The sequence below is a fragment of the Varanus komodoensis genome, unplaced genomic scaffold (assembly GCF_004798865.1).
Source record: "Varanus komodoensis strain SLA01 unplaced genomic scaffold, ASM479886v1 scaffold1, whole genome shotgun sequence".
Taxonomy (NCBI): Eukaryota; Metazoa; Chordata; class Lepidosauria; order Squamata; family Varanidae; genus Varanus; species Varanus komodoensis.
Genome location: NW_025335268.1, coordinates 35543653 through 35565602, shown reverse-complemented (window position 1 = coordinate 35565602; position 21950 = coordinate 35543653). Strand labels below are relative to the sequence as shown.

At 41.3% G+C, this 21950-nt stretch overlaps 1 protein-coding gene across 17 annotated transcripts in view; it reads left to right on the top strand.

Moving 5' to 3' along the window:
* Positions 1–21950, top strand: part of ARID1B (AT-rich interaction domain 1B) — a 496963-nt gene that overhangs the window by 416410 nt on the left and 58603 nt on the right. For 13 of the 17 annotated variants that reach the window (XM_044422260.1, XM_044422313.1, XM_044422196.1 and 10 more), the window contains one exon: positions 1157–1285. The exons of the other annotated variants lie outside the window; for them this stretch is intronic. In XM_044422260.1, the coding sequence (XP_044278195.1) occupies positions 1157–1285 (129 nt within the window). The remainder of the gene's footprint in view (positions 1–1156; positions 1286–21950) is intronic. 17 annotated transcript variants of the gene reach the window in all.

Below are 21950 nucleotides of genomic sequence, written 5' to 3'. Positions count from 1 at the left end.
GGCTAATGGATGTTAAGAACAAACTTTTCGAGATAAACCAGAATATTTATTTATTATGTTTGCATACTGCTTAAATGATTTTTAAAATCCCTAAGCAGTATCTGCCATCCTCTTCCTCATGTCTTGAAGGAACTACATAAATTGATTCAGCAGGGTTTCTGTCTGTAAGCTACTTACTCTGGAATAGTATTTCCAAAACCTTTAAGCGAGAATATGTGGTGAGTGGATTGCAGTTTGTCCTGCGGGTCTACAGAGCTTTGGAAATGCAAATTACTTATTCCATGTACTGCCCTTTTCTTTGGAATCATGGTCTGTTTGTAAGCTTCACTGTGTTGAAATAAATGGGCATTTCACTACATATTACCATAGGATTTTTGATGCTAGAAAGGCAGAAAATTCCATCCCTACCAGGAAGGAAAAGATTATATTAGAGTCTTTAAACTTTATTTTAATACTTTAGGAATACACACATTGTGCTGCAAAGTGTTAGGGGAAAATCAAATGCTTGTTTGTTTGTGTGCCTTTTTAATAGGATAAAGCCACACACTATCTTTCAGAAAAACAACCTAGGCAACTGTGAAAGTAAACCTAAAGGCTTTGTGTATTTTCTTTTTTTTTTTTTTTTTTTTTTGAGCAGTCAGTATTTTACCAAGGAAAAGTTGGTGTTCAGAGGGTTTTTATTATTTAAACAGTTAATAATCAGTAAAATTGAGTGCATGGTTGCAATTTACACTATAGATTTGGATAAAGTACTTCCTATTTCACTTGAAACCTGCTTTTCAAATCCACTTTATAGAATTACTTTTCAATTTCTAGCTTTCCATAATCAAAATACAACCTTTCTAAACCTTTTCATGACATAGTACCCCTCTGGTACTCTAACACTTGTAGGATAACAGTGCAGTTATTAGGACCTCCATTAAAAAAGAAGCATTTTTAAGCATCAAATTGGATGCTTCCCTGTTTATTTCAGAGGTTTGGAAACACAGCATTTTTCTCCTTGGTTCCTGAGTAGAACAGAAAGCTTTACGGATATTTGCCTAACAGTAAGAATCCTACATGCTTCTTTCTGTATGGAAGGATTATAGCTGACAAGGTGGTTCATGCTTGTGGTCCAAAACAAATCCAAAGAAGCTGTTCTTTTGTTCTGCTTTAGGCCACCATATATTAGGTCGCCTGCTTATCCCAGCCAGTCTGGGGCTGGCGGACGCCCCATGTTTTCTTCACAGCATCCCAACTATGGCAACGCTCAGGCTCCCATGATTCATCAGCCTGACCAGTACGGGTAGGTAGCCAAGTAAACTGGACTTGCTGTGGGATCTTGACAGAATTTTTTTCCTAAATGTTATATGTCATTTGACTACTGAAGGCACTCCAGATCAAGTCTAATACTTGCATCTGAAAAGCAATGCTCTTTTTGTTGTTTACTAACTGTGTCAAATAATGATTTCAAAAATCTGCATGTCACCTGTACTGCATGGCTTGTGGCATGGCTTTGTTTCCTTCATGCCTGAGAGGGAAATGAGGATATCCATTGGCTGAACATGAATTAATTCTTGTATTTTTATGCATCACTACTTGTCCCTTCCTCCATTTTTGTCATCATTCTGTCATTGATGTCTAGGAATATTACCATGAGACGATGTTTCCATGGCTGTACTGTTGTTAGTAATCACTTTAATAAAACATTCCATTTTTGAGAAGAAAATGATTATAAAAGTCACAGCAAGAGTTAACAATCGACTTACAAAAGTTGGTATGATAGAACAACTAAGACAGTTTCTATGAGGTCTGTGGAAGAGGGGGAAGAGATCACAAACTGTTATTCCTCTGCCAAGGGATATAAAACTTTACCCAATATGAAATTTCTTAAAGACAGAGAACTATTTTCCAATTGATTCTTTTCATTGTGCAATTTCCCAACGTCAGTGTTAAAGAATTCAGTTTTATTTCAAGGTCTATGATGGCCTCGGCATGTTACTTCCATTATTTGCCAACTGGAAATCCCAAGAGCTACAATATTCATCTAAAGATACAGAGAAACCAGTGAATCCTGGTTTTGTTAACCATGAGCAGGTCTCTCCCCCTTTGCCCTTTCCAGCAGATTAAGGATCCCAACTACAGTCCTTTATTGAGTTAGACTGTCCAGTCAGGTCTGGCTTCCTAATACAGAGTGAGCAGTATAAAAGTAATTAACAAGAAGTCTTCATCAAGTTAATGATTCCTCTAATTGTGTGGTTAGTTCTTGCCCATACCAGAAGGTGATTCCAGACTGAATCCCCATCTTCCTTTTCCTTCCAAACAACGTTGCCTCCACCCTAAGGAAGGTTCCTGCTGCTTGTGGGCCAGGTGGCAGGAATGCCAGATGATATTTAATTGCTCCACTTCCTTGACTTGACACTGAACCATTGGGCTAATAAATTCACACTCCTCTTCCTTTGTCCTTCCCTTTTCTACAGTGACTTTTCCTGAACCAAAAGCAATCTGGTTTTCATCAGCCTCTTGGCTTAACTTGCAACTCATTAACCTTGACATTTCTGCCATAGAATGCAACCCCTTCTCTTCGTCTCATTCTGATTCAGAGTCCACAATCCCTACCTTGGAATGCTGGTATTTCAGGAGAAGTGGGACTAATTCCTACAACATAAATTATTCAAAAATTATATATCAGCTGAGAAAACTGATATTAAGAATTTCAACACTATGGATGTTGGTAGTTCTTTTTACATAGGATTTCTGTTCATTAAGGAAACATTTTGGTCAACCTTTCCAGATTTTTCTGCAAACATGATAGAAAAAACAAACTAGAAAGGTATGAATATTGTACATGATATCTTCCTAGCACATCATTAGTTTTGCAACAGAAAGTTGTGGTTGCACATAAAACTATGAAAATATATCTTTTTGCTTTTGGATTAAAATAAAATAGAGTATACTTGACCAAGTTCCATTGGAATAAGCCAGTTTTTTGGTTAGGATAGCTTGTTTTGCAAGTTGTTTTTAATGTCTTCGAAGTGTAAGAGTAAAGTGTAAAATAAGATACCAGTATAGAAATCACAAATTTGTCTTTTGCTAATCCAGAAGAGCTGCTGTTTGAAAGCTAGGATCTATTTGGACACAGAAAGCTACTCTGGCTTTACCTTGCCAAGTCATAGTCATAGAATCATAGAATGGTAGAGTTGGAAGGGGTCATGAAGGCCATTGTGTCCAACTCCCTGCTGTTGCAGGAGACCAAGTTACACTATCCCACTCAGACGGCTGTCCAATTTCTTTTTGAATGTCTCTAGTGTGGAGAGAGCCCACCACCTCTCTAGGCAGCTGGTTCCACTTGTCGCATTGCTCTGATAGTGAGGAAACTTTTCCTGATATTTAGCCTGAATCTGGGTTGTCACAGCTTGACTAGATTATTCCATGTCCTTCTTCTTTGTGACAGCCTTTGAGGTACTTATAGAGGGATATCATGTCCCCCCTCAGTCTTCTCTTCTTAGGGCTGAACATGGCCAGTTCTCTCAGTCTCTCCTCATATGGTAGTGTTTCCAAACCCTGGATCATTTTTTTGCCCTCCTCTGGACCCTTTCTATTAAATCATATTAAGCAACTGTGTAAAATGGATTTAAATAGCATGTATCAGAGAAAACTCACTTCTACTGAGGGCAGAAAATCAATGCCTGCTAACCAGAACTTGGATGATCAAGATTTGAGATTTAATCAGGTATATTATCTTATGTCCTATTGCAGGATGCAACCTTTCTTATTAAAAAGAAGGGTTAAGGTATTTAAAAAAAAAAAACATACTTCAGTCATATCTACAGGACAAATGTTAACGTTTCATTCATTCGGATAGAAGTCGTATTTTGCTAAAAAAAACTGAAACTTCTGATTTATCAGTCCCTATTTTGTACTTGCAAGTGAAAACCCAATGCTTTACAAAGATTGCTGTAGCACTTAAGAGTTGCAAAGCACCAGTCTAAATTTCAGGACTGTAGGTTGCAATGAAAGTTTTCTGTAGTCATTCAGTTTCAGTAATATATAAGATCAAGGCAAGCCCTGCACAATACTTGCTGTTAATATTAGTCTGTGCAATTCTTCAGTTATTTAATTGGGAATGGGGGATGCTTTGTATGGTAGCTATTTTTTGGTTTTAATAGTCTAAGTGGTATATTTTGTTATGCAATATGTTATATGTTAACTGCAGGCAGGGCAGTAAGAAGAATGGTTCTTTTTAGTATGGTTTGGACATAATGTCAGAAAACAATCCCATTCTTGGGGAACAGCAAATAACCTTGAAAAGGCAGCATGCTGTAAAGTATAAAATCAGTTTCTGTTTTTTCTTGGCCAAGACTTTCAGAAGCTGTATATTATGGATAAAGAGAGTATGCGCAGATGTGACAAATCTTTGCAATTACCATGGAAGGATACAGTGAGTGCACTATAAAAATGAAGGATGGCAACAACAAGTGAGCTTTAGACTTCCTCAACTGTTTGGATATGAACAAGTAATAAAGGGAACAAATAAACTTGGGATTAAATTTTTAAAGGGTTTCCAATTTTGAATGTCTCTTGATGGGTGCTCAAGTTGAGACACTCTGGCTTTGATAGATATTGCTGAGTACGTACATTGTAGCTTGTAGCACTTCTAAATGAATTGTATTTGGTGGTAGTATGGATTTAATACAGGTATGTAAGCAGCAGGGGATACCCCCTTTTCCCTCCCTTTTCTCATGGGACTGTTGGCCAAAAATGAAAGGGTATATAATGTGCTACCACAGATTGGCACTGTCCCTTGGCAAATAAACAAAAAGTCAGGCGTACAGCTTTAGCTTTGTGTATGTTTAGCTTGGGGCTTTGTCCTTTTTTCTTTTTCTTCTTTTTAACAGCTGAAAAGAAAAGAGATGAGAAGACTTAAAGCAGTAAACAGTTCTGTATATTGTTACTTCTTTCATTTTGTGTTTATGAATACTAGATTTAAGAGTAAATTCACGTATTCAGATACTGTGCCAGGATCTAGATCAGGGTGGTCCAATCTTTCATACTATGAAGGCTGCATGAGGACTTCAACATGGAACCCAGAGGATGCACAAAGAATTACATTTCCATATTGTAAATTAAAGTGTTCACAATATATTTATTTAATTAACAAGGCCTTCGGGGCTGCATGCAGCCCATGGGCCACATGTTGGACCACCCTGATCTAGATTATTGTTATATATGTGGTGATATACATGAACATGTATAAAGGTACATGTTCAAAGTTGTCATTTTAGTTAGTTTCTAGTGACACACTTAGAGGGCAGTCCAATAAGGGTGCCCATAACCCTCTCATCTCAGAGGATTACAGGCATCCTATGCTGGGCAAGAGGAGTGTGGAGACAAAGTATGCCTTTGTTCTCTTACCACCCTGCAAAACAGCTAGACAGTTTCAGCTGTCTAACTGCAGCAGTTTGAACAAGGAGAGAAGGAGGCTGAAGTGCTGCCAGGATGCCTTGTACTTTGGCAGCAACAGTTTCTTTGCTTCGTCACCCACTAAAGCCCTTCTCCACGTTTGCAAAGTTTACCAATGGGGTTTTTTTGTGTGCCTGTTGCACAGGAGAGATAGGTGAGCCACACAGAGATCCCTAGCTCTGAGCCTGTGGCAATCTTCTGGCCCTGTGGCCATGTAAAGGCTGTCTAGGGGCTGTAAAAATGCTCTGCTTCTGATTTCCTTCCAACAAAAAGAAGCTATATAGGTTGTTGTAGTATCACTAAGTGTATCGACTGAAACTCCTTTGAACACTTACCAGTGACATGCTGGTACTATCCTTGGATATTGTTTAAAGAATTTGTATAATGTAAGAAAAATCAACATATTTATTATATTTTAATACACCCAACAATCAGCATTCATGGAGCAGATTGCACAGAGTTAATCGATTAAAATGACATACAGACAGTTTAAATATAAAGTACAATACAAATATTTAAAAGACTACCATACAATCAGCAAATGCACTCAAAACATTTTATTTGTTACCTTTTGAGGTGTTTTATAATAAATGCTGCATGTGAAAGTTCAAAAGAACTGGCAAGTGTATACGTGTGCGTGTATGCATACAGTTATTCATCATCTGACCACATAAAATGCTTATGTATTTATACAATTATAATATGGAGACTTGCTTTCACTGCTTTTTAGCAAGAATTTGCTGGTTACATGTCAAAAAGGCTTTCTATGGGTACAGTCAATGACAGTTTCACAGAAAGCCATTTTTGCAGACTGCATGGCCTACATTGGATCCTCTTCATTGTGTGAACTATCAAAGAGGTAGCATGAGCTGAAGTTTCCTGGGACTGAAATTGGCCGTTCTTAGAGGAATATGATTAGGGTATATCCAGAAGACATTGTTCATCTACACATCTAAATGGCTTTTGACTATTTTCTTCACTACTGATTCCTGTTCAAACTTAACAGTCATGGGATAAAAGGAAAAGTCCATGTTTTGATCAAAAGGAAAGGAAGAAAGGTGTAAATTTAAATTGAGAGTTCATACAATCAAGTCTTTAAATAGTGGGGCCCAAAAAGAATCTGTGCTGAGACTGTGCTTTACCTGGCTCACAAATTAACTGCAATGGGAAGTGGTAGCGAGGTGCCCAAATTTATGGACACCAAATTATTCATGGGCATGAGAAAGATAAGTGAAGCTTAATTTGACCAATGTTAGACCAATCCACTCTGGGGCAAAACATACTAACCTTACATATATCTCCATGGGGCATAAGCCTATAGTGACTTACCAGGACTGGGATCTTGGGATCCTCATGCATAGCTTGTGGGAAACAGGCATGCTGACCCTACAGAAAAGACCAATTCTCTCTTGGAGATCATTAGGAAAGACTTCCAAAAGAAAACAGTATCAATATAGCTATAAAGAAATCTATTGTGAACATACTTGTAAGACTGGGTGCAGTAGAACATTCTGCAGAGCTGGAAAATGTCTACGATATGATCAAGAAACTGAATATTATGACGGGGCTCAAGCAACTACCCTCTAAGGAGAGGGTACATCTTTGCAGACTTTTAGCCTATACAAGTGGGTTATATAGGGTATTTAACATCATGCATCCAGTTAAGCTGAATTGTGAAGATTTGGGTCAGACAATAGGTACTACCTCTTCACACAACACATAGTTAAACTACAGTGTTTACTATGACTAGATATATTAATGGTCACCAACATGGGTGGCTTTGAAAGGAGATTAGATGAATTCATGGAGGATAAAGCTATCAGTGAATACTAAATTAGTCATGACTGACTAATTTGTTTCCTCCATGAATCCATCTAATAGAAGCAGTATGCTTTTCAGTGAAGAATAAACAGAAGGATGCCAGGGTGGACTCCCATTTTGTTATCTGTGTTGTGCAACCAGTGACCAAAATGGTGGTGACATAGCATGATGGCAGAGACAGTGAAGTATGGTGTGTGTGGTTGCTTTGCCATTGGTGAAAGTCAATTAAAGTGGTAAAAACGTTGCTCATTATTTTACAACTTGCCCTTTTTCAATGCAGAATATCACTTGCTCTTGGTACAGATGAGTTCAAAATATAGATTCTTATATTGTTATAAACTGTATGATGGGTGTGTGTGTGTGTGTAAAATCTGTTATATACAGCTGAGCCCTCTATCAGCATTTTTAGGGCTCTCTGTATTTGTAATTCATATTTCATATTGCTGGTGCCAGCAAAGCACTTTTTCCCATATTTCCTCCAGAGCCTTGAGCATGCAAGACTGCTGATGGTCTAGGAGCCACTAGTAAGGAAATATAGTTAACGGGCATAATACATTAAAGTGTCAAAGAAAAGAAAACGGAGCAAAGCATTTCAGAAGTTGAGATGCTTGACTTTTTAAAAAATCCTTGGTAGGGTTCATTTTTCCCATAGAGAATTTATAGTCACAGAGAGCATCCTGAACTGCAGCTGCATTGTATGTATTTGATCTGAAAAACTTGGGTTGAAATTACAATAATTTTAAAGGCACACTCATGGTTTGTGCAGCTTATGCAGCAGAAGGAACTGAAGCAGCACAATAAATCCATGTGTCAGTTGCATCTCCTCCTGTGTTTGAAGTCTGGGTCTCTCTTTATTTCTAGCATTCCTTCCATACTGAGATATCATGTTTTCTCTATTTGCAACTGCTGTGCGTAACAAGGTTAATATTCCCATTCCCATTTTTATATGTGTGCATTCATAAATGTAAGACTGCCTGATGTGCATTCCTCACAACAAACTAAGTTAAGATTATGATTTATTTATTTACTGTTAACCTGATTTGGAGGAATGTCAAGTACGAGTATTATCTTTAGAACAAACTACAATTACAGTACTTCGTACACCATTCAATATACTCTGCAGCATCCCTGTGAAACTTTTTCTGGTGGTAATGAAAGTATTGACACCAGCAGTTTGTCTCAGATATCATGATACATGATATATGAATTTCTGTAATATTATAGTGGCTTTCCCATATATTGAACCCTGTGTCTTACACTTCCAATATTTGGGACTTAGTCAATAAAACTGAAATATGCCTTATCAGAATTTCTTGGATGCCCAAGCAATAATTTCTAATCAAACTTTCCAAAAATGTTTTTGCTTCCAAAAATGAATCCCCTTGTAAACTCAATTGGATGAAATAGAATTTGCTTCTTGGCCTAAATGATTGTATACTGTTTCTATGAACTGTTAAACAGCTGCTACTCCCTGCCTCGAAGCTGGCTTCAATTCATTAATAGGTGAATTGATTTCTGTAGTGGTAAGTGGCTTTCAGATTAAAGATCTTATGTATACACATTCTAGTTGCTATTTTGCTGTTTAGCTTAACTAAAGCAAGATTGATGGATTTTTTTCTTAAGACCCACGCATTTCCCTTTCCAAAAATACTCAGCCATTTCCTTAGCTAGCTGGATTTTTTCTTTATGTTTTTAACTGAAATATTTCCTTTGTTCATTTTAGTAGAAAATGCATTGAGGAGTTCAAGACCATACCATATAAGGCAGCTTTGGCAACTTAAAAAAATGAAGATTTAGAGATAATATGTTACCTTAATTCACTGTATTTCCATTTAATTCCTATTATAACAATGTTTAATATTTATTTCCACATATATGCTTGTGTAGTCTAAAAAATAAATTGCTTTTTCACATAAATACGAATACTCATCATTAAATATCTTGAAAGTCATGCAAAAGAAAAACGGTTATGCACAGAAAAGTTGCCTGAGTAGTAGAGTTATCTTGATGGAAACCAGTACTTGTGGAGTTTTTGTTGACAAGAAACTTGACCTAGCATTAGTGAAGTCCCTGGGTGCTACCAATTTTTGAGATTTCATACAGGAATATACCACTAGATTTACTCAAAGGTTGCAAGATTAATTAATTCAAGCATAATCAGAAGTGTGATATTTCAACAGGAATGTGATTCTGCATGATGTATAACTACAGAAGTGAGTGATTATGTTTGGCTTCTGTGCAGTTTCATGTATGGAGAAGATGCATTCTGACAGAAAGTATGTTTACTCCAAAATACCAGAGATTTCAATAGGGCCTACTACAATTTAAGCATGCATAGGAATGCAGTGCTGGAAATCATATGTACCCCAACTTGAGAGAGGACACATCAATTCAGTGGTATTTACTTCTGGGTATGTATAGGATATGTCTCTTAGGTTGTAGCACTTACTTGGGAATAAGCCCCACTGAACCTAGTGGGGTTTTATTAAATAAATAAGTAGTTTTATTTTTCTTTATGTGTGTTTTTATGCTGTAGCACTGTAAGCCGCTGTAAGCCTTTGGGTTATGGGGCGGCATAGAACTGGAGATAGATAGATAGATAGATAGATAGATAGATAGATAGATAGATAGATAGATAAATGGGGCTTAATTTTGAGTATATATGTGTAGGATGACACTGTCCATCTTGCATTTCATTTTCTTCCCTTATTTAGACACAGGCATCACTCAGATTTGGTTTTATTGAAGTTTGCTGTTCAGATAAAACTGAGAATGTAAATCTGTTGGTCTGAAGTATATTTAGCTGAAGTGTAAAGAAGTATTGCTTTACCTATAAATTAGATAGAGAGATGATGGACGGACAGACGGACAGATTTATTAGAGTGTTTTGGGAAACTGGGAAAGTCTCCCAGACAACTTAAAAGAACACAGTTTGGAGAACTGAATTCTGCTTATCTAAAGACATATCATGAGAAAGAAAGACTCACTGGAGAAGGCAATCATAGGGCACGTCAAAGGCAGAAGATGTAAGGGAAGACCAGATATGAGATGGATTGACTACATAAAAGAAGCTACAGCCTTGAACTTGAAAGGACTTGAATGGAATTTTGCACAAGACATTTTGGAGAGCTTTCCTTCATAGGGTCACCATAGTCAGAGATGACTTAATGGCACATAACACACACAAAGATTGAATGGCACATACACTGGAAAAAAACCCTGGGTTTCAAGAAAATGTGCCAAGATCTTTTGGTATACATGCTTTTAAATAATTTTACTTCCTCAAAATTAATAAATAGAAGGGGAAATGGATTATCCATGCCTGTTTTGACAGGTAAAAGACTGATACTACAATATTGGAAGGATAAACATTTCCTGTAAAGCAGTGGGTTGCATAGATGTTAGGGAAGTAAGTAATGGAACTGAAGAAACCTCACAGATGATTAAGAGAAGACTACATCAGGAATGCATAGTATATGCATTCTCTTTCGATCTTAGCAGTCTAGTATGCTGCATGAGCTCCTGTGAAGACAAGAAAATGTTGTGGATGTAGACTAAATTGGGGCCACTGGGTCAATAATTGTGTCAGATGTACATGTGTGTCTCATACATAAGTCACCACTCCAGAATAGGTTGGCTTCTCAGAATGATAATGTAATTAGGAAATGATACCAAACTGAAAATACAAGGCATTTTGCTCCTCCCCCACCTCCCACCAAGGTACATATGTTTAATACTAAGGATAATTTCACATAAAACATTAACCTGATCCTATTTTGACTTATTTTAATTTAGGTATATTTTGTATAATGTTTGTAGGAGTACTCTACTGCACCATACATTTATATGTATGCTTTTTTAATTTCCATAAAATAATTGTTAGCTATCTAGTTATATAATACTATTATTGTGGCTATAGCCATTGAGGGGTAGGACTAGACTAATGGGATTAGATGAAGGAAACCCAGGAAAATGTGTTTATTATTAAAGCTCAGTTTGCTGAAAGACATACTTTTAGTCTCACCTAAAAGTAGTCTAACCTACTTCACAGACTTCTTGTTAGAATAAACAACTGGTCTATAGTTCAGACCAGCGATCTTTACTATTTTTCAAGCAGGAACCACCATTGCCAGGGCCACTTCCAGCAAAGCTGTATGGTGCATGCACTCTTTCCCATGCATTTATTCTTTCCTTTACTTCCACTGCATTGCATAACTTCAGCTAGCCAGTCATGTTGCTTTTTGTCTCTTGGATTCCTTCCTCATCAAAGTTAATTGGCTGATTACATCTGTGCTCCCCCCCCCCCCGGCCTTGCTGCCACCCTATGACTAGTGAGCAACAAATCTGATGTCCACACCCTAAGCCTTCTCCAGTAGTGTAGATCACAGCAGTCAATTTCACTACTAAAGCAAACAAGACAAAGCTAGAGACCCTAAAGTCAACAGCTACTGTAAAAGGTGTGTGTGTGTGTGTGTGTGTGTGTGTGTGTGAGAGAGAGAGAGAGAGAGAGAGAGAGAGAGAGAGAGAGAGAGAGAGAGAAGACCTTGCAATGAAGAACACTGGTTCAGACCTTTGCTTAAGTCTGCTCTGCTATCGGCTACAGTTTGCAGCAGTTCAGATGGAGCAAAGGAACACAATATTCAATGAGGATGAAGAGCTGAGTCCAACTGGACTGAGTTCAAATGTTCAGAGTAGACTAGTTTGAGTCTCATTAACCATTCCCCTTGCCCCCAGCTGAGGAAATTAAAGGCTTCAACTCACAAGGGCCAGTTGAGTCCTAAGGACCAACCTCATGGCAGCAGCTTTCCAGTTTGCCTCAAGGCATCTGCGGGGAGGGAGCAGAAGTGCAGGTATGTGGTTGCGCTAGACTGGACTGAGGCTGAATCACTGCTAACCAAATAGGCAGACTTATGTTTTGGCTGCTGCTTCTCCTTTGAGAACCTGATAACTTGTGGAACTTTCTCATTCTCATGTTATTGCAAAACAGTTCTGCAGTTTTGGCAAAGTTGTGCCAGTATAATGGTTTAGCACTGTGACCAACCACCCACAGTGCAAGCAAGAGTCTAATAGGATCATATATATTCGTGTAAGAAATAAGGCAACAGTAAAAACAAATGGAGGTTTCTTTTGAAAAGGACAAAAAGTTATTGGAGGAATTCTTTGAGTGTTTTAGCACAAAAATAGAAGAATGATGCCCTTAAGGTAAATTAGTTCTTTTTAAAGAAAATAATTGTTTAAGTCTTGTGGATGAATGCCCCAGAATTAGATTGGTCGTATTATGTCATAGATTGTAAGAAACTTCTACTGCAATTTAATGGCTCCAATTCAATACAGTTTGCACTTTTCAAAATACAATAGGAAGAAAACCCAATTGTGCACAGTAGAACTTACTTATGCATAAATATGCATAGGCTTACATTTTAACATCCTAGCACAACCAAGAAGACCCATGGCTTTCAATGGGCCTTCATCATAACTAGCTGGATCCAGACTGGGACTGATATCTTAAGTCTGTTTGGAAACAGTTTTGGTTATCAAAATGTTTACAAACAAAAATCCTTCAACTGATAACAAGTTTATTTGAATAGCTTAAAGAGAGGAGGAGGAGGAGTCAGCATCAGCTCTTTGGCTCAGCCTTGGTCAATGGTCAGGAATCCTGGGAGTTGTAGTTGAAAACATTTAGAGGTTACCAGTTTGAGAAAGGCGGTTCTAAAGTTCTTCATCGTGGCCTCTGTGCATCACACATATGGGTTCTGCGCCTGTGCAGTGCCTGTGGCCGGAAGATGGATAGCTAATGGTCTTGGTGGGAAACTCTGCTCCCCCCCCCCACATTATATATGAAGCAGAGTGTCCACCATTTTCCAGTCTTTGCGACCGCCATTCATTGTGCTTCGTGCTGCTTTCGCTCTCGCTAAGATCGTTACTCCTTTCAGCTTTGTCAATTTCTCTCTTTCTTTTCCAAGTTAGTATTCCCTCATTCGTATTACTATTATTAGCATTCCTATTAGTTTCTTCACAACTCTTCTTCTTCTTCTATAAAAAAACCCCCAAAAATATTATCTACTCCCTCTATACTATCTTCTTTCTTCTCTTTCCACGATGGCACAACGAGCGGCGTTCCACAAGTGCGTAGAGTGCAGCTCTAAGATGCCCGCAGCAGATCCACATGACCTGTGCCTCCTCTGTTTAGGGGAAGGTCACAGGATGGACAAATGTGACCACTGTCTGGCCTTCTCTAAGCAGGCTAGGAAGAATAGGGAGAATTGCCTGTGTAAACTCCTGTGGGACCAGGCTCTCCTACAATCGAACCGGCTGGTGACTAAGTCCGCTACAACTTCAGGTGCACCTGACTGCCATCCAGTGCCAACTGCTCCATTGCAGCACCTGGCTCCTTCCTCTACTGTTCCGCCCTCATGCCCTTTGGACAAAGGTGCTCCCATCATGGGCAATCAGCCTGCTTCCCCACCAAAAAAAGCAGTGGGAAAAGAGGAAACACAGCGGCCCTGAAAAGCTGTCTGTGCATAAAAAGGCCAAGAAAGACAAGGCCGAAAAGCTTGTTAAGAAACCAAAAAAACCCGAGCATCCCAAACACCGACACTCGGGTTCGGCGGCTTCCTTGGTCCTGACTGCTGCGGTACCGACACCCTTGGGTCCAACCATTCAGGCGGCTATGAGGATTACTCCTCCGGGCTCTCCACGCCGTACGGGAACTGAACTACACCAAGATCCACCTTGGGGTTTGATCTCCGATGGCGAGATATAAGATTCTTCACTGAGGGCTAGGTCTCCCATGCCTATGCCTCCTGTATGGCTGGACACTGAGACTGGAATGTCTCCCCCAAGGAGCCATAGAAGTCAGTCTTCAGATGCCCGATCCGATGATTGGTATCATTCCCGGTATTCTTCCGTTCCGAGATGGGGTGATTACCAATCCGTCGGCTACTACCCGGCTACTCGAGACCATTCTTCTCCGCCGGCTACTCGGGATCGCTTCCATCCTTCAGCCCCGAGAGATGCTCCACGGGCACCGTCTAGGGAGAGCGGTAGATCAGTGTCGCCAGGAGATTCCTCATCCAGCATCCCAGCTCCTTATTGGGTGGACTTGGACAAGTCTGAGGTCAGTTCGACTTCACCCGATGCTGCGGTCACATTGCAAGGCCCCAGATCACCAGAAGAGCCACACATCTCTTTCGCAGAGCTGATGTCCAGGCTGGTTCAGTCGCTGGAGATCGAGACCCACCAACAGCCCAGTCCCAGCACCAATCGGTTCTACGATGTGTTCCGGGGTGAACAATCAACCTCCATCGCTTTGCCGCTCATCACAGCTCTGTGTCACGTGATGACTCAGCCATGGGACCTCCCGGCTCACCCTCAACCGACATCAAGGAGATACAAAGCCATGTACCGGGTTCAGGAGGACATTCCGTTCCTCCTTCATCACCTTAAACCCAACTCGGTCGTGGTGGAGTCTTCTCAGGGCCGGGAAGCAAGGGGTCACACTGTGCCCTGGGACAAGGAAGGGAGGAAGATCGACTCCCTTGCATGCTGAGTCTATGCGGCCTCTGGACTCGGCCTGCAAATCTCCAACTACGAGGCGACATTGGCGCACTATCAATATTTTATAATGCAGCACCTAGACGACATCATTGCCGCTCTCCCAGACAACCAAGGTGACCTTGCATGGGTTTTCGTAAAGGAGGCCATGCAGGTCGCAGTGCAACAGCTCTCTACAGCTAGACACCATGTGGACACGTATTCAAGGGCATTGGTCAGTGCCATATCCCTCCGGAGGCATGCTTGGTTGCATAATTGCAACTTCCCGGAGGAGATGCCCTTTGACGGGTCCGGCCTCTTCAACACAAAGACCGACCACAAGTTGAAGAAAATTCACGAGTCTGGGATGACGGCTCGTCTTACGGAACTACAGCCTCAGCCTTGACGTAAGTGGTTGTGGACCCGTCCACAATATTGACAACAATATCAGCCCCAACAACAGCCACAGCACCACCAACAACGCTGCAGACAGCAACCGCCCCAGCGATTCCAGCAAGGCCGCCGCCATTTTGATGGGGATAAACGCCAGTGCTGATAGGGTGGGCGAATCCTTCTTTTACTCCTAACCCCACCCTTCCCCCTCTCATTTGGGGACCAGCTGAAAGGCAGACTCCCCATTTGGGAGTCCATTACATCTGATCGGTGGGTGTTATCCATTATTCAGCACAGATATCGAATAGAAATCGACATCATTCCTCCATCGAGTCCGATCCAGTTTACTCCATGCCCGCCAGTGTTGTTGGACGAAGTTCATCAGCTCCTTCGTAAGGGAGCGGTTCATTGCTTGTCTCTACCTGAAGGACTGCATAAATTCTATTCTAGATACTTTACGGTCCTGAAATGGGAAGGGGGTCTCCTGCCAATATTGGACCTAAGAGCTATTAACAAATTTATGCCACCAAAGAAATTTTGGATGACCACCCTTCAAAATATCTTACCGTTGCTGAGGAGAGAGAATTGGTTTGCCTCATTGGACTTGAGGGACGCCTATTTTCACATTTCGATCCATCTGTGTCATAGGCGTTTCCTCCGTTTTGCTGTTGCTTCTGAAATCTTCGAATTCATGGTGCTCCCATTTGGACTGGCTACTGCCCCAAGGGTCTTTACGAAGTGCATGGCTCCGGTCTGCGCATACCTCCGACTACGTGGTGTTCAAATATACCCCTACCTCGATGACTGGTTATTGGTTTCTCAGACCAGAGAGGGACTTTGTTCCTCTATAAACATGGCCTGCACCCTACTGCAGGATCTTGGACTTTGCATTAACTGCGAGAAATCCTCTCTTGTTCCTGCGCAGATGATCAATTTCATCGGCGCTCGTCTGGATGGCAAAGGCATTTCTTCCTCAAGACAGACAACGCACTCTTGTTCGACACATCCATCGAATGCGATGAGACGAAACGGTTCCTGCCCGATCTATCTAAAGACTCTTGGGACACATGGCTGCATCGGTTGCCGTCGTTCCACATGCCAGGCTTCGGCTGCGCCCCTTCAGCTCTTCTTCAACAAGATGTTTCGACCACAAAAGGATGTGCCTACAAAGTTGATTCAGCTTCCGTCCTCCGTTCTACAATCTCTGATATGGTGTACAGTTCCAGCCAACTTAAACGTTGGAGTTCTGTTCCGACCTCGGTGCCCTACGGTGACTCTCGGTACTGATGCATATCTGCTCAGATGGAGAGCACTGTGCTCTGGCCTACGCACTCAAGGTGTTTGGAATTGACAGGAGTCCATGAATCATATCAATTTCCTGGAACTTCTGGCAGTGTCCAAGGCCCTGCGATCCTTCGAGGACATTCTTCAGCATCAAGTAGTTCAGATAGCCTCGGACAACATCACTACAGTTTTTTATCTGAACAAACAAGGTGGGACGAAGTCTCCCACTCTGGCTCGTCTATCAATGCGGATATGGAATTGGTGCATCCCGAGAGACATTGCTCTAGTAGCTGTACATCTAGCCGGTATGGACAATGTCGAGGCCGATCTTCTAAGCAGACAAATGTCGACATCCCACGAATGGGAGCTGGATCGGCAGATATGCGACCAACTCTTCCATCGCTGGGGACATCCGGACATGGACTTGTTCGCTACCCGGCAGAACAGGGTATGCGAGAACTTTTGCTCGAGAGCGGGAATAGGACAAGAATCACTAGGGGATGTTTTTATGATCCCCTGGGACAATATGAGCTTTTACGCTTTCCCACCGATTCCCCTCATTATGAGAGTAATATCGAAGATAGCCCACGACAGGGCCACAGGACTATTGATAACTCGATGGTGGCCACACCAAGCATGGTTTTCAACACTTCTCTGAATATCTCACGGCAAATAAATTCACCTTCCGACTGTTCCATATCTAATAACTCAGCAAGAGGGCACAGTTCGCCGCCCAGATCTCCCATCGCTGAAACTAACAGCATGGCGGATTCGATAACACTTGCTACTGATTCGGTACCAATGATGTTTAACTCTCTACAGATTGTGTCCCCGAATCGGTCACTTGGATTGAGGCTTTGAATCCGTTTCCTTTTCCTTTGTCATTGGGTTTGGTGAGTTTTCCATCGGGATAGACGGCTTTAGACCCAGAAATCCAAAGCATTCTCGAATCTGCGCTAAGACCATCAACCCGAAAGTCATACGCGGCTAAATACCTTTGCAGAGTCTCATTCTTTTCTCCCATATTCAGCATCCATAGAGAATATTCTTCAGTTTCTCTTGGAACTCCACCATTTAGGACTTAAACCATCTTCCATAAAGGTATACACGGCGGCAATTTCTTACTACTGTGGTACAATTCAGGGATCCTCCATTTTTTCTCAACCATTGATAAAAAGATTCCTTAAAGGGCTACATAACCTTCGTCCAACGATCAGACCAGTTATGCCTACTTGGAGCCTTTCGGTGGTGTTGCAGGCATTAATGAGACCCCCATTTGAACCTTTGGTGACTGTTGATTTGCGCCTTGTCTCCTGGAAGACAGCTTTTCTTGTGGCGGTTACATCAGCGCAAACAGTTAGTGAGCTCTGTGCATTAAGGGTAGGCGCTTCCTATTTAAATTTCCATAGGGAGAAAGTTGTTCTACGGATGGATCCTTCCTTTCTACCAAAGGTGGCTACTACTTTCCATATGAGTCAAGAGATCGTTCTACCTGCCTTTTTTCCACCTCCATCGAATCCGATCGAGAGATCCTTACACACGCTTGACGTGCGCCGCTGCCTAGCCTTTTATAGATCAAGGACCGAATCCATTCGCCGCTCCAACCGGCTCTTTGTGAAGTACTCGGAGCAGGACCAAGGTTCTCCTGTTACCCCTCAAAGACTCTCCAAATGGATAGTTCACACTATAACTTTGTCCTACCAGTTGGCTAAGATGGAGTTACCTACAACCCCAAGGGGTCATTCTATGCAAGCAGAAGCCGCTTCTTCAGCCTTTGCGGCGGGGGTCCCGATTGACAATGTCTGTAGGGTGGCCACGTGGGCCACTCCATGCACATTTGCTAAACATTATCATCTAGACATCCATGCTAGACAAGACTGTTCCTTTGGCAGAGCCGTTCTTTCAGCTGTTCTTCGTTGATGACACCTTCCCTCCTCCAGTCAGGGTAATCTTGCTAATCTACCCATATGTGTGATGCACAGAGGCCACGATGAAGAAAAGCAGGTTGCTTACCTGTAACTGATGTTCTTCGAGTGACCATCTGTGCAGTCACACAACCCACCCGCCAGCCCCGCTCAGTGTCGATGGGTGGACCTTGTTATCAGTACCGTACTACTTTTTATTTTAGGTACCTACACTGTATTCGTAACTTGTTATCGATACATATAGTGTTTTTTTTCTTGGTTTAGATTTTTTTTTTCCTTAGAGAGCGAACATCCGGTCTATCAAAGACTGGAAAATGGTGGACACTCCGCTCCATGTATAATGCGGCGGGGGGGAGCGGAGTTTCCCGCCAAGACCTTTAGGTATCAAATTTCCGGCCATAGGCACTGCGCAGGCTCAGAACCCCTATGTGTGACTGCACAGATGGCCACTGGAAGAACATCAGTTACAGGTAAGCAACCTGCTTTTATTGGGAAATGAAATGGCTTGGACTGGAATTTTATAGAAGTTCATCCAATTCATCTTGCATTGACTTCTTCAAGAATAGAGATTATATCTGGCTGTCTTTCTTGCAGAGCATAAGACACACACTCTCACAGTGCTCATTTCCTGCTGTACAAGCTAATAGTGTATTCGGCTTCTCAGCAGTAGGCTGAGAGAAGCTGCTGTATGCTAGTTTTTCATGAGGACAACAGCAAATTAGTGCACATTTTACTGTGGTCTTTCATGCACGGTCACTAAGCAACCTGCTTCAGGTTAATTCTGTTTACATGATATCAAAAGTAGCTCTGACTTGAATGTTTTAGTCATTAGTATTCCATAACACAGTCATATTATCTGCAGTGTACATCCACTGCCAAACAAACAAGCATATACCACAGTCCCTTGCACAAGGGAAGAGTTTCCAGAGGGTCAGTACAACTCTTCTTCCTGCAAGGACTTTAGTTCTATTGAACAGGCAGCTCTGTATATGCAAAGAGGTGGACAATGCAGCTAACTGCTTTTCAGTAAAAGAGTGCATGCATTATACTCCCCAGCATCAATTAAAGGAGCTCAAGGTAACAGAGCCAAGGGAAAAAATGCACACAGGCCTTGGGAACTGCTATCAGAATAGACAATATTAATGTAATTGTGGGACCAGTGTTCTAACTGTGAGGCAACTTCATATGCACAGCATATCATGAGGAAGCCTGCATAGTGATGCAAGACAGTCACATCCGCCTTCTAGAGCACATGTAGCTCTGGCTCAGAATTTCAGTACTCATATTCATATCTGTATTTTCCAACTAGCATTTTAATTTTAGACATCTAAATTCAAACAAACTAGTTAATTTGTGACAGTATTGCAGTTAGCAAAGCAAAGCAAGCTCTCTCTCTCTCTCTCTCCCCCCATGAGTGTGTGTGTGTGTGTGTGTGTGTGTGTGTGTGTGTGTGTGTGTGTTTCACAGTAATAAACACTCATACTCTACTATCCTTGATAGCAATCTGTTTCTAAAAAGCTCATATTGTGGCAAGGAGGAAAAGCCATAACAAAATTATATGTGTGAGAGAGCGTAAGAAAATCCCAGCAGGAAAATATGTTTGCAGATCTCACCCCTGAATTACTCTCATTATAATAACCCATTTGATGTCAGGGTATGACAGATTATAAGCTTTTTATGGCTAGACCCAGCTCAAGACAGATTTAAATAAAGTACTTCTGGTTATTGTACAGGTCAGTGTGTTTAAATAACAACCCTTCAAATCATACTTTGACATTTAAAAGAGAAAGGAAATATTGTCATGTGGCAGACCTGGTGCAGATAAAGCACAGGGCAATTTGGTCAGTGCAGTGATTTGTGAGTATATCCCAGCAGACATTTTCATGATTTGTAATCAAGTAGCCACCCTTGCAGTGTGTCAGTGTTCTTCAAAAACACCCCTGCTTAAAATGTTAACACAAATTACCCTCTCGAGATGCTGCTTTCCATTCTTTGGTGAAGCAGGCATAAGCTAAAGAATGAGAGCGCTAGTACAGGGAAATATGGATGAAATACAGGCCTGAAGGGCTATAGAAAATGAAGGAAATGAACATGCCTCCATGCATTTTTTTAAACCTTCTGAAACATTTAGCTGTTCATAACCCGCTGCTAATCATACTGATTTTCTGACGCCACTGTCTCATGTGGGGACTGCAACCCGGCTTCTGCCCACCTCACCAGAATGCTGCACACGACCCTGGGTGGCACCCGCCATCCTAACATTGGCCCAGTTTTCAAAAGTGGGAAGCACTGACCTTAGCAGAGAGCTATGGAACAGCCCTCTTGAGCCCGGATGTTTCCAGTAGCCTCAACTGTACAGAAAGGAGAGGCAGAGGTGCCATTGCAGCAGTGAGCAGGGGATTGTTGACTCTTAACTTGCTCCTGGGGGCAGTGCTTGGCAACGAGTCTGTAGTACCTCTGCTGACTGGAAAATACCATGAAGAGCAGCAGTCATACTAGAGGCAGTTGTGAAGATTGGCTTGGTAGGCAACTGGAAATGTCAAGATCAACTGAGCACATGCTTTTTTGTTTGAAGTAGGTAAGATTATGTACTAATGCATAAAAAGTTAACCCAGCAGGCCTTCCAAAGAAAAGTTTATTCTAGTTGGAACAAGTGCATGAAGACTGATAAAACAAAGAATGGGGGAATAACAAGAGAAAAAGCCAAATCAAAAACAAAAAACCCATCTCCCTCTTTCCATTGACTTTTCCACTGCCTGTCAGCCCAATTAGAAGCAGCTTTTTGTGTTTTAATGGGATTACTGGGCTGCTGTTACATACAAACGCATGTAGAATGTACATTTTGGTTAAATGAGGGCCTGCTAAGAAGTTAGTCCCCATCACTGCTCATACTTCCTTTCACCACAAGAAGTGAGAGAGGAAGCAAATATCAAGCTCTTAATGCTCTCTCCCCTCACCTGCTTCTTTTATCACAAAATATGTCCTGAATATCCATACAAATTTTCAGCTCTGAAAAAAGATGTTTTGGGAGTAGGTTTCCCCAAAGGAATAATTCCAAAAGCATGACCCATGGAGGCAAGTTCTTAATCAGAATGAGGCCCTGACAGAAGTGATCTACACTTACTGAGGAGAAAAATAAAATTGAAACAAACTTTTAAGTAATGCTCTATAAAGTCCTCCTACAGGCGCAAAATGAAGAACTGGGAACACCGAACACCGTGTGTGTTGTTTTAGTCGCATTACTTTTGCAGAAATTAATAGAAGAGTAGACCAATGATGCAACAATGATTTCTTACTTGGTTAGGGAACATTTTCCAGTTCAAAAGGATTGGTTTAAATTAACAGTAGTGGAAACAATGCGGCTTAGAAGGTGACAGAATTGTGTAGCCTCCTGTCACTGCAGTAGTGTGTCTGACACAGTTATTTCAAATGTCTCAGTATTTGAAGCGGCAAGAACTCATTAATTCCTTTGAAGGGCTAGCAGTTTTTGCATCCCATTCAATCTAAAGTTTTATTCCCCCCACATTATTAAGTCTAATAGCTGACACCAGC